Source organism: Taudactylus pleione, unplaced genomic scaffold, assembly GCF_031769625.1.
Source record: "Taudactylus pleione unplaced genomic scaffold, aTauple2 ptg000259l, whole genome shotgun sequence".
Lineage (NCBI taxonomy): Eukaryota > Metazoa > Chordata > Amphibia > Anura > Myobatrachidae > Taudactylus > Taudactylus pleione.
Window position 1 is genome coordinate 8,574,242 of NW_028284661.1, and position 12,820 is coordinate 8,587,061.

Here is a 12,820-nt window from a genome sequence, read left to right on the forward strand (position 1 = left end):
ACTGAAAGATATCTTTCAGTGAAGTCCTGCACAATCTCTGAACAGGCAAATCTTGACGATATTGTCAGATTGGCCTGCATGTACGGACGACAAAAGACATTGGGAGCGCACATTGTTGGTCGTACACTGCATACACACTGAACTATATGAACGATACATCATTGAATGATATCGTTATCATCTATATCGTTCATAAAAATTGTCTATAGTATTCGCAGCTTAAGACATTTGATAGTAATTTGGTTTGCATGTAGGAAATCCTGCGTTATCCCTGAGTGTAAAAGCGAACGTATACAGTATCTTTAAAGATGGGGACACACCAGAAAGATAGTCAATCTGCAGATACAGATGATGTTTGCTCATACACACTGAACAACCATCATCTGCCATCTGGCTGCGGATCCCGCTTGCCGGGGGTGCCGTCACGCCCCCCTCCCCGCGGCCTCTGCAGACAGCCCGTACACACAGCACAATATGCAGATATACTGTTCCTGCAGATATATTGGGCATCGGCTGTGCAGCACTAACAACGTGATATGTCTGTGAATGATGTTTTTCACAGGCATACCACTGGTACACACTGGCCAACGCACACATGATATATTGGCTGATCAATTGATCGGCCAATATATTTTCCAGTGTGTACCCAGCATAAGTGTGATTTAACATAAACACTACATAAATCAGTTTGTGAACACAACATTTTAACAACACAGGAAAATGTCCTAATAATGTCCTAATATAAGAAATAAGGATGAACACAAATTCTGTATAAGGTGTATATGTAAGTATATATGTAATTTAATTTAACATACCATGCTGTATTATACAGTAGATGCAGCATTTACTTAAAATGATCTTCAAAACTACATACTAGACTTCAGTAGTTAAACATTCTCTTCTGAACATATTAAGTCAAAAAGTAAAATAACAGTTTATTATCTTTTAAAGTAAAAAGTTTTACAGATGACTGAAATGAGGAGTATTTCTCAATATCACTCTTCTGATTAAAGGTCCCAAAGTCTTTCGACAGCTTCTTTACTTCACTTTAAAGCTGTTTTCATATTAATCACATCTTCTCCCTTCTCTCCTCCCTTCCTTGCTCTGACTATACCCCCTGAAGGCGGAGTAGAGGATTGCAAACTTTTTAAAAGCCTTGATAGAGTGTCTAAGCTGCTAAAAAAAAAAGTTCAGCAACTTCTGCAGGAGGAACTGTGCAGTGAGCAGCAGACTTTTAAACTTTAAAAAGACACGCTGACACTTGTTCATTTTACTTTTGAAGAGCTGCTTGGAGTTTGTTGTCACCAGTTTGGATCTGAAAGGTATTGTGTGGTTTACTCCTTTTGGTTTATGTATTTTTTTATATTTTCTGGGGGATTATGGATTTCTCCATTGTTGTCAGTATAGTAGAAAACCATGTATTGAGCAACTGTTTATATTTTAATGCTTACATTACAATGGTGTTTAGTATATATCATTTACTTACTTCTCTTACTGACAACTATCTCAAATGGAAATTTGAGCATTTAAGGATTGTAAAAGATTGGAGAAATGTGTCAAACAATCACAAGGACTAGTTGGTATTATCTTCGAAAAAATGTTAATGCATTGATTGGATTTATACATACCAAACGAACTGCAATATATATATATATAAAATAAAAAATAATGTTTATATACTGCATGTGTGTGTGTGAAATAATCAAGTAGCTGCCGTCCAATGTAATCATGCTTAATAATAAATAGCTTTATAGATTTTTTATAGTATTTTGTCTAGCCATGGGATTTTTTTTTCCTTTGGGGGGTGGGGGATATTGTTTTAAGGTCTGTGATCAATCCCTTACACAATACAATAATGTGCCAACTACTGCTGGTGTTGCAATAAAATAATGCAAAAATAATAAGAGACTGTTATGTAACCTAAATTCCAGTAGCCTATTTTTCAGTAAAACTGCTTTAGACAAGATAATTTCCAGCTTAGTTAAAAGGCTTTTTTCTTTTCTCTTAACAATATTTTTAGATAAGTGTTTCCTTTCCTATTCCAGCTGGCTATATATGTACTTCACCATACATATGTAATTAAGATCTGCTTTGTTACATTATTTTGGAATTTGAACTTTTCACTTTGCAGTCTTAACTAGCTATCTGTGCAGGCTGTGTGATGATGTAATCTAATTTCATTTAATTTTCAACCAATTTAGTTAGTATTTCCAGCAGGCAAATGTTATATACTATTAGTATTTATCAGAGATAGCTAGCATATGGAAAGACATAAAAAGGTCAATATTTAAACATCCTTTAGATTTTTTGAACTGTAACCCCTAAAGTTCTAAATTGAATTTTTAATCAACTAACTCCTATGGGAAGTTACAAAGAGCTTACCCAACAAGGCACCCTGCTTCATGTTTGTCTTCTCTGGATGCCCAGTATTAGATACTAGTACCAGGTTCAAAACTAAACCACAATGAAATGTAGTTTATTTTGCCTTTTTTTTGTTTCTGCAAAAGCTTTCCACTAAGTAACATGTCATCCAGATTTATGGCTGCTGGAAGTGAGACTTTGCATGACTTGGAATTTTCATACTTACCAGTTCAGGCACTAATTGTTGGTAATCCTGCTGAGTAAGATTTTGCAGTTATTAAAGCCATTGTACAGAGTCTGTCATGCCCACATTTCTCTGCTTTGGCTGCTTGGTAATGAGAGAGGAGAAGCAGACTGCAAACTGCACATCCCCCTGGTTTGCATTTGCAAATCAGAACTCTTGTGTGTGCTTTGCCATTATACAGTAACATCTGTTTAGCATACTTTGTTTTTCAACTACCGAAACCTCTTGACTGTGCTATGTTAATTAAAGTGTTTTCCCCGGAAATTTTGAAATCTAAATATTGGCCATTTTCCACAGAACCCCTGAGTCTCAGTGACAAACTAGTAATACCAATGCAGTAGGTGGTTCATTCTGCAAATCACAGGATTGAAAAAAATCATTCTTGTTTAGACATGAATAGATATTGCAAATGTTAAAGTGTGGAATTGTTTAGATGTTAGAAATATGTAACACTTTATTTAAAACTACACTATGCATTGCTAATTATGACAATAGTCTATTAGAACAAAGTGCATTGTACAGTAAGTTTTCCGGTTTACCCTTTGTCTGTCTATCTATCTATCTATCTATCTATCTATCTATCTATCTATCTATCTATCTATCTATCTATCTATCTATCTATCTATCTATCATTATTATTATTCCCAATAATAACCATTCAGACACATCTGCTCTTTATAATCTCTGTACTGTAAATTGCAGTAGGAGGAGTATTGTTTGGTAATAAAACTATATTCATTATTAAAAAAAAACACTTCTATTATTTATAAAACGTTAAAACTAAGCAGCTTTTATGTTTCTAAACTCTATTTGAAATATTCAGTTGTCAAATATTTGTTTTACAAATATTAGCTGTTTTATCTGGTTATCTACATTATTGATATGATATGACATAACGAGAGACCACTTTGGTCCTTTATATATTCATCAAACCACAGCTGTTTTATTTTATCATCTATTTTCCAAAAGTTCATCACAAATTTGAAATAATGTTCTAAATATCAAATGAGTCTTCCTGTAACAAGAAGTTATATTTAGATTTATGTTATTTATATGTTATATATTAGCATGAAAGGTGGTAAATAATCAAATCCATCTCCTATTAAGTTAAACATTAAATAAAATATTTACATTCACATTAAAAACTGTTTTCAGCTCTCGCTACTGCGCCCACATAATGATCATTGGTTTATTTATGCCAGTGAAATTTCTCTGACGCAGTTTATTATGACTTATATGTAAGTTCATTCCAGTGTTACAAATACACTAATGGACCATCAGATATCAATACTATAACAATTTTAAAACTCCCTTTCACTACACGTTTGTTAAAGCTGTTGAACAAAGGGTTTGTTTAGTGAAATAGAAAAATGAAACATTTTCGGGTTCTTTACAAAGGATTTATTTCTGGGACATTTAAATGACAAAGATCTCCAAATCCTGACACTTAATAAATAAGGGAGTAAAACTGTAAACTCTAGGCTAAAAAACTTACATAGAGGGGTCAGTGATGGTATTTTGCTTTTGCGATAATTTTTCTTTAAAGTCAAACAGTTCTATCAATAAGTTTGACATAAGTCGTTCTTTTGATAAACATATAAAAATGGTACAAATAAATGTTGGGTACTCAAAGAACATTTATCTTAGAGGTAACGCACATACTGTATGGAGCTGCTGTATATGTTCTTTTGTTAATTCTAAGTATATAGATAATAGTTTTATGGTAACCTGAAGTCAAACAGTGTTAAATATTGATAGCCCCCACAACTTCATCTTCACAAACATTTTTTCTGTTGCAATTCTGTTGGGTTGACAGACTTTAAGAATCTTTTTTACTATTGCCAATATTCCAAAGATGCCTTTGATGATGTCAAAATTCTCTAAATCTATACATGCATATTACAGATTTAAATTAGGAGACAATTTACACCGTACTTATATACTTTATAACTCACAGTAATGTGCAAGTGGAAGAGAAACTATCCTTTTGCACATTACACCTAATATTTCCCAAAAACAACATAGACATTGCATATAACATATCAGCACTCTCCTTGTGATAATATATTATGTGGAGTGTCTTGAAGAAAGCCCAGAATGGGCCTAAATGACAACTGAGACTTATTCATGGTGATTATAATGGATATAATCTCAACTTCTTGTTCTCAAGTCTGTTGAATGTTCTCATTATTTCTATATTAAGAGTAGCCTGAATATTTTATTTTATTTATTTATTTTATGTTATTTTGAGGTGCACCCCAGCAGATGTAGTTAGTACATGTGTGTATTACAGTTTGACTTTATATGTATGCATGTATATATATTACAAATGGGTAATAAGATTCTTTCATTGTTCTGATGGTTATAAAGAACATAATATAATATAATATAATATAATATATACTATATAATATTTGAAAGTTCTGTTTGAGTTTAAACATAAAACATTATTTTTATTTTAGGTAACACTTTCTAAGAATGGGTGACTGGAGTGCCTTAGGAAGACTCCTTGACAAAGTGCAGGCCTATTCCACTGCTGGAGGAAAAGTGTGGTTGTCAGTCCTGTTCATCTTTCGCATCCTGTTATTAGGGACTGCGGTGGAGTCGGCATGGGGGGATGAACAGTCAGCATTCCGTTGCAACACTCTACAACCTGGTTGTGAAAATGTTTGCTATGACAAGTCATTTCCAATCTCTCACGTACGTTTTTGGGTTCTCCAAATTATATTTGTCTCTACACCGACGCTCCTATATTTGGCTCATGTGTTTTACTTGATGCGTAAGGAAGAAAAACTGAACAGGAAAGAAGAAGAACTGAAAATCGTCCAAAATGATGGAGGTAATGTGGACATGCACCTTAAGCAAATTGAAATAAAAAAATTCAAATATGGCATTGAAGAACATGGAAAAGTCAAAATGCGTGGTGGTTTACTTCGTACCTATGTGATCAGCATTCTATTCAAATCCTTTTTTGAAGTTGGTTTCCTGGTGATCCAGTGGTACATGTATGGGTTCAGTCTAAATGGTATCTACGCATGTGAAAGGCATCCCTGCCCACATAAAGTCGATTGCTTCCTTTCTCGTCCCACCGAGAAAACTATTTTTATTTGGTTTATGTTAGTGGTGTCTTTGGTCTCACTAGCACTGAACATTATTGAATTATTCTATGTCACTTTCAAAAGTGTCAAGGATGGCATAAAAGGAAAAAGAGACCCATATGCTAGCACAAGTGATCCTGTTACTCAGGGTAAGGATTGTGGCACAACTAAATATGCTTATTTTAATGGCTGTTCTTCTCCAACTGCACCTACCTGTATGTCACCACCAGGTTACAAACTTGTTACTGCAGACACAAATCCGTCTTCTTGCCGTAATTACAACAAACAAGCTAGTGAACAAAACTGGGCTAATTATAGTGCAGAGCAAAACAGGATGGGTCAAGCTGGAAGCACCATTTCAAATTCTCATGCCCAGCCATTTGATTTTCCTGAAGAACACCCGAATGTCAAGAAAATGGCACCTGGACATGAAATGCAGCCTCTCAGTATATTAGATCATAGACCATCAAGCAGAGCAAGCAGTCATGCAAGCAGCAGACCCAGACCAGATGACCTGGAGATCTAGGACACTTTCATTTCCTAGTAGAAAGCACATATTATTGCGTGGAGGAGGTACTTCACTATCTCAAAGAGAGATTTAACAAACTGAAAGACTTTTATAAAGTACTTTATTCATGATGTGGAAGGTACACATTGATATTTAAGTAGTTGGCTGCATACTTTGCTTTATCACTCGGAAAAATAGAGTAACATACATTCTTGAAAACATGTGCAGTATGTAGCATTGCTTTTCTGACCATCCAGAGAGTAGACATTTTTATGTGGTGGTTTGTGACGTAATTTTACTGAGTGGTGACTACCATACTACTTAGATTTAAGAAGAGGGATTCTTGAGAACTAAATAAATAATAGTTTGATTGTCTGGAACAGTTCTGAGATAATTCTGGAGAAAGCAATTAGTGCTTTGATCCATAATGAACATTAATTTTATATAATGGTGAATTATGAATGCTTTATGAATGAATGAGGTTTTTTTTACATCAATTTTCAGAAAGGGGGAGATTATATTAACCAAAACATTCAATTCATTTGTCTCATAAGAAAACAGAAACAGTACAAACCGCCTTTATGACCACTATATGGAATTAACATCATAAGCAAACAGTTTTCACATCTTTTAAAAAGGGCAGATGTTTTTCTTAATATAAGGTTCACATGATCTGCCTATTTTATTCTGCAGTCGACACTTTAGTTTTAGCCATCACTGTGAACAAGTTATTGAAAATAGTTGAAAATAGTTGGAATTCCCTTGTTTGTGTAGCTTTTATCATAAACCTTATTTCCTTAAATGTGAAGCCACTTGCTTCATGACAAAAATAATTGTTTAGTTGTAGAATGTATTGTTTTAAGCACATTGTTTATGAATATGTTTATAAATATCCATTAACCCAAACCATCAAATGTCACAATCTGACTTTGTATTTATTCTGGTGCATCTTTATGTCAGGAAGCAATGTCAGCACAACTGTATTCCAAGGCTGTTTTTTTTTTTTTTAGCTCGTTTGACAGTGGCACATTTTTTTCTCACTTAGAAATGACCAACATAACTCATGGAATTGGTACCACTATACTGACAGCGATAGCACAAAGGGAAACTACTCAGCATAATGTGCTTTAGTTTCAGATGTATTTCCTGCAGTGCATTTCTCAGATAAGTTTTAGTGAAACTTCATATTTGAATTTCATGTGATTTTATCATATATGTAATATTACATTCCCTTTGACACTTTCTCATTTATTTCTTAAAAATGACAGTGACCAATGGACATAATTGAGACCATAAACAAGTGCCTGCATTAACTGTGTGCAGCTATAAGATCACCTGCCAAAATATTAGCAGGTCAGAAACAAGGTACGCTAGAAGACTTTGGGCAAAATGCTATATAAAATGTTATTTTGGTTCTTTAGATACAATATTCTTTTTACATATTGCCCGAAGTTGATGTTACTTAGAACTGAACCAATGCACACATAAAAGTTAACTTAATAAGAAGGTGCAAATAGTCAATATGTACTGTACTTCATTGCAACCAATAATTCCTTTTCTTTTCATTCAATTTTCCATAAAACCCTGCCCCCTAACATCCTTGATTCCTGGGGGTATATTTACTAAAGTATGGGTTTTTAGAAGTGGAGTTGTTGCCCATAGCAACCAATCAGATTCTACTTATAATTTATCGAGTACTTTCTAGAAGATAATAGCTAGAATCTGATTGGTTGCTATGGGCAACAACTCCACTTCTAAAAACCTGCACTTTAGTAAATATACTTCCTGATGTCTGACTGACAAAAGTCAGTATAGCCCACTAAATTGTGACTTCGGCTAAATATCAGCATGGCTAGGCATATCACACATTCAGCCTATATTGTCTGATTGTATTACATGACAATATTGGGAGGTATGAATAATCAATTATATCTCACTTGGTTGCTATAGATTACAGTATAGTTGTGCTATTTCTACCATGTAAGCATAAAAGTTTTTAATAGACTGTTGCATGCCTAATAAAGTTATGTAACATCTCACACAAGAGGCAATGATATGGTAATGGTATTTAAGACCATGTTGTGCCATTGAAGCACATAGTCAGCCCTTGCTTGTTTTTAATGTTGTTATCCAGATTTATATTTTTTTCATATATGTTTTTCCTGTATTCTGTTTTTGATGCAATTGACCGGCATATTGTTTTGTTAATATTTGTATATGGTGTGTCTTTCTTTAAGCGAGAGAAATAAATTTATGGCATAAATGATTTAATTGTTTTAATATGTAATCAAAGAAGCTTGAATGATAGTAATAATGTAGTACTGTAAGCATATTTTATTTGCTTTGTGAGAAAATTAACAGAAATGCTTAGAGCTGGAACATGATTTAATATAGCTGCATGGGCCCTGATATAGAGGGGGATGTATCACTTCCCAGTTTATCTCAATATGGGGGAGATCTACTAAGCCTTGAAAAGAGATAAAGTGGAGAAAGATAGTACTAACCAATCAGCTTCTAACTGTCATTTTACATGTTGTGTTTGTGTAGGAGCTGACTGGTTGGTACTTTATCTCTTATCCACTTTATCTCCCTCCAAGGCTTAGTAAATCTACCCCATTGGGTATGACATGAACATTTTAGAAAATGATGATGTTTCCTTTTCTCAGTATTTAATAATAACTACAATGGATTCTCATTTTAGCTTTTATTTGTTCTAAAAATACTGCTAGCATGCTACAAGATATGATTGAATATAAGATGGACCAATGGCATTGAACATGAGTTTCCTCTACAAGCATAGAGTAGATGTCAATGTTAGTTACACAGTATTTGACATGCTGAGATAAGTTTAGAAAGGGCAGTTAGGAAGTCATACATTCCCTCTTAAAGAGTCCACCGTTGTGAATTATGTTGTAATTATGTACTGTACACTAGAATTCATTACTCTGAAGAGACTCATTTTGTACATTGAATTATAATCTGGTTGCTTCAACCATTTTAATATTTGCACTTGGGATATGTTTAGAACGCAAGAGTGTCTGGAAATACTCTTGTTCATTAATACACCTAGATCTAATTTATTTGAAACACTGCATATGTTAAATTCGCTGAGTGCACAAATTTTGAGCACCAGGGGTTAAACATCTCTTCCTAATATTCACAGCACCATTATCTTCATCCAGCAGAAAAAGGTCCTGATAGGATGTGTATAGTATGTATGACTTCTAAAATATGAGAGAGAAAAAGTTACAACAGTAATTATAGTAATTCATATTTTCCATAAACTACTGTTATACTAAGCTTTATTACATGTATACTGTCATGGTTCATTAGCAAATGTTTCTGATGTGATTCATTTAGACAATAAAATTCTACTTTAGTAATAGCTGACACTGTGTGTATTTATTTTCACATCCGATTATTGAAGAATGACGTCGGTATCTTGATCTTCTTCTAGATATCAGCGTCTACATTATAACAGGTGTTAGGATTCCTAAATCAGTATATTGACGTCCGGGATCCTGCCCGCAGGCATTCTGAACACATCCCCATTTCCATATATATTATACAAATACATAGGCTAACTATAAACACAGTGACAAAACTAAGGACAATGAATGGGTAAGGGTTGTAGAGGGTAAAATAGAGTAACTCACTATGGCTTGTAGAAGCAAACAATGATTAGCTGCACAGGGGGTAGTAGGGAGCAAAGTGCACTAAATTAGTCATTTGGAGGCTAGTCAGACAGGATTATAGTAACAGGTTGGAATAGTCTTGATTGGGATACAGATGCACACTAGTGACAGGGATAGTGCTAGAAGGAGAGAATAATGGATGAGGCCTCTGCTCATGAAGGCTTACAGTCTAAGTGGTGTAACAAGGAGGGTAAACTAGGAGAGAGGATAAGTGGCTTTTAAATGCTCCTCTTACATTCACCCTCCAATCCTCCCATAGCATCAGCATCTTCCTTTCCACAAGATTTTTCCTTCATTCCCTTCTTAAGTAGCCCAAAGCAAGGACACAGGTCCAGCACTGTATAAAGTACTGATTCAAGTAATCATGGGACACCAGTGCTGGTGTTTGCACAGAGGGCCTGATTCAGACCCGGTCGCTCTGACAGAGCGCTCGCTCTGAATCAGGGCCAGGTTTTTTCTTTTTAGAACGGCCTCCTGGCCGCTCGCATAGCTGTGGGTGACCACCCACAGCTACAGCGAACGGCCATGATGATGGTCGCGATGGTCAAGACCATCGCGACCATTGGGCTTGCGACGAGAACCTTGTGGTAGGGTCTCGTGGCCGCAAGCCCCAGAGAGATTTCAGCTCTAACAGAGCCAGAATCTCTCCACTGACATCACTCGTGATGTCAGTGGGGCCGCCCCCAAACGACAGGCATGCTCATGGGAACGCCTCCGTTTGGGCAGCCACCCCCCCGGCCCGCCCACCAAAGGGAGCGAGCTGTCACTCAACATCGAAAGCTCGCCCCCTTTGTTGCGAGACCTGGAGCAACGGAGTGCCCGTCGCTAGCCGGGTCTCGCGCATGCGCACGACAAAGCCTGCTCCGTCGTGCACATGCGCTGTGGGCCACCATCGACCCGGTTGCGAGCGCTCAGCGCTTGCGACCGGGTCTGAATCAGGCCCAGAATCCAATACATCAGAAAGTATATTTTGTAGAACTGACCTCTTAGTAAGATTCAAATATCTTCTGTATTATTGATCTCTAAGGCACACATGATTAGATCCAGAACATCTTTTTGGAAGAAATAAGCTTGTTGGAATTTTACCAGTTATGCAATGGGGGAAATGACTACCTGTATCAGATTGTAGCAATGTTCACAACAGAGTATTTAAGGAAACAAGGTTTGCATCTAAGGGGGGCTACCAAATTAATCAAATAGGAAGCCACAGATTTCGAAAGAAACAATGTCCTCCAAAAACAAGTGATGTGTCAAACTAATGCTGAAAAAGTATGGTCAGATTATTTCCCTGTATAAAATGTGCCCCTGTTCTGCCAAAAAAAGGAAGAGCACCCCAGGATCCCCTTATTACCTGAAGCCAGGAGAAGGACTGATTGTATTACTCAGCATTCAGTTGCAGCTCTGCTGTAGCATAAATATGAAATCTACAACATGTCCCACTTCCCAGCTTTGGACAACAGGGTGGATGCCAGTGAGGTATGCAGTCAAATTGTCAACGGTGACAATGTCTACATACAAAATGTTACACCAGAATGTTGACAGTTATGATGTTGACATGGTTAATATGTTTACATCATAAATGTCAACACCTGTAAAATGTCAACATAGACAGAATGTTGACATATGAAAAGTCGGAATTGTCAAAATGTCGACATTAACATTAGGGTTAGATTTAGGTTTAGGGATGATTGTTAGGTTTAGGGGTCAGAGTCATGTTTAGAGATCAGAGTAAGGGCTTAGTATTAGCAATAGATTTACCTAAAAACCACGTAGTCGACATTCTGACAATGTCGATATTTCATCAATTCCGGCATGATGAACACATCAACAAGTCTGAAGTTAATTTGTTTCCTGCTCCTATGACATGTATTCTATCCTTTCCTATAAGCCAGAAAGTGTGACGTGCAACTCCTTCATCTATAGTACTTTACACAAACAGTAATTTAGTCTGTAAGGCTGTTACCTTTGCTGAAGAGATTGTCCATCAGCACTTTATTGCTATTATATATGTAAAGTCCAATACTTTACCCAGATATGGTTCTCAAATGGGTTCTTTTTATATCTCTATTTTCATCTTTTTCAGAGATATGTACATTCTAGCTCCATCCTCTGCTATACACCCTAAAACATAGTTTCCCCTCATAAATGTAATTCAGATTCAGTGAAAAACTTCTGGTTTACAACAGTTTGAGTATCTTGACACTATTTGCAACAGATATTACATAATTAAATGTATAGTCATCCAACTAAATGGATTACAATCCTTTTAAAAGTAAAGCTGGGTATACTTTAGACCAGTGATTCCCATCCTCGGTCCTCAAGGCACACTAACAGTCCTGGTTTTAGTGATATCCCTGATTGTGCACAGATGGTTATATCAATATAACTGAGGTACTAATTAAGGCCCTGATTCAGAGCCGGACGCTCTGACCAGAGCGCTCGCTCTGAATCAGGGCCCACCTCCATAAATATGGAGCGTCCTCCTGGACGCTCGTATAGCTGTGGGTCACCACCCACAGCATATACAAGCGTGCAGGATGATGGTCGCGATGGTCTTGACCATCGCGACCATCACCACTGCGAGCAGAAGCCTGCGGTTGAGTTTCTCAACCGCAAGGCCAGGAGTGATTTTAGCTCTATCAGAGCCAAAATCACTCCCACTGACATCACTAGTGATGTCAGTGGGGCCGGCTTCTGACGGTAGGCGTTCCCTTGGGAACGCCTCCGTCTGGCAGGCACGCCCCCGGCACGCCCACCAAAGGGGGCGTGCTGTCAATCAACATCGACAGCACGCCCCCTTTGATCAGACACTACGAGCGAAGGAAAGTCCTTCGCTCGTCGCGTCTCGCGCATGCGCACGATGGAGCTCCCTCCATCGTGCGCATGTGCAGACCATCGACCCACTTGCGAGCGG

At 36.8% G+C, this 12,820-nt stretch overlaps 1 protein-coding gene across 1 annotated transcript; it reads left to right on the top strand.

The window, feature by feature from the left end:
* The first annotated feature begins 1,197 nt into the window (after window positions 1-1,197).
* GJA1 (gap junction protein alpha 1) lies at window positions 1,198-7,890 on the top strand. Its single transcript, XM_088480989.1, has 2 exons — window positions 1,198-1,322; window positions 5,068-7,890. Exon 2 carries the CDS (start codon window positions 5,084-5,086, stop codon window positions 6,227-6,229), a length of 1,146 nt encoding a protein of 381 aa, XP_088337115.1. The 5' UTR covers window positions 1,198-1,322; window positions 5,068-5,083; the 3' UTR covers window positions 6,230-7,890.
* The last annotated feature ends 4,930 nt before the right edge of the window (window positions 7,891-12,820 follow it).

What these genes read in the sequence shown, in the direction of transcription:
- GJA1 (XM_088480989.1), top strand. Translation starts at nt 5,084, where the DNA reads ATGGGTGACTGGAGTGCCTTAGGAAGACTCCTTGACAAAGTGCAGGCC.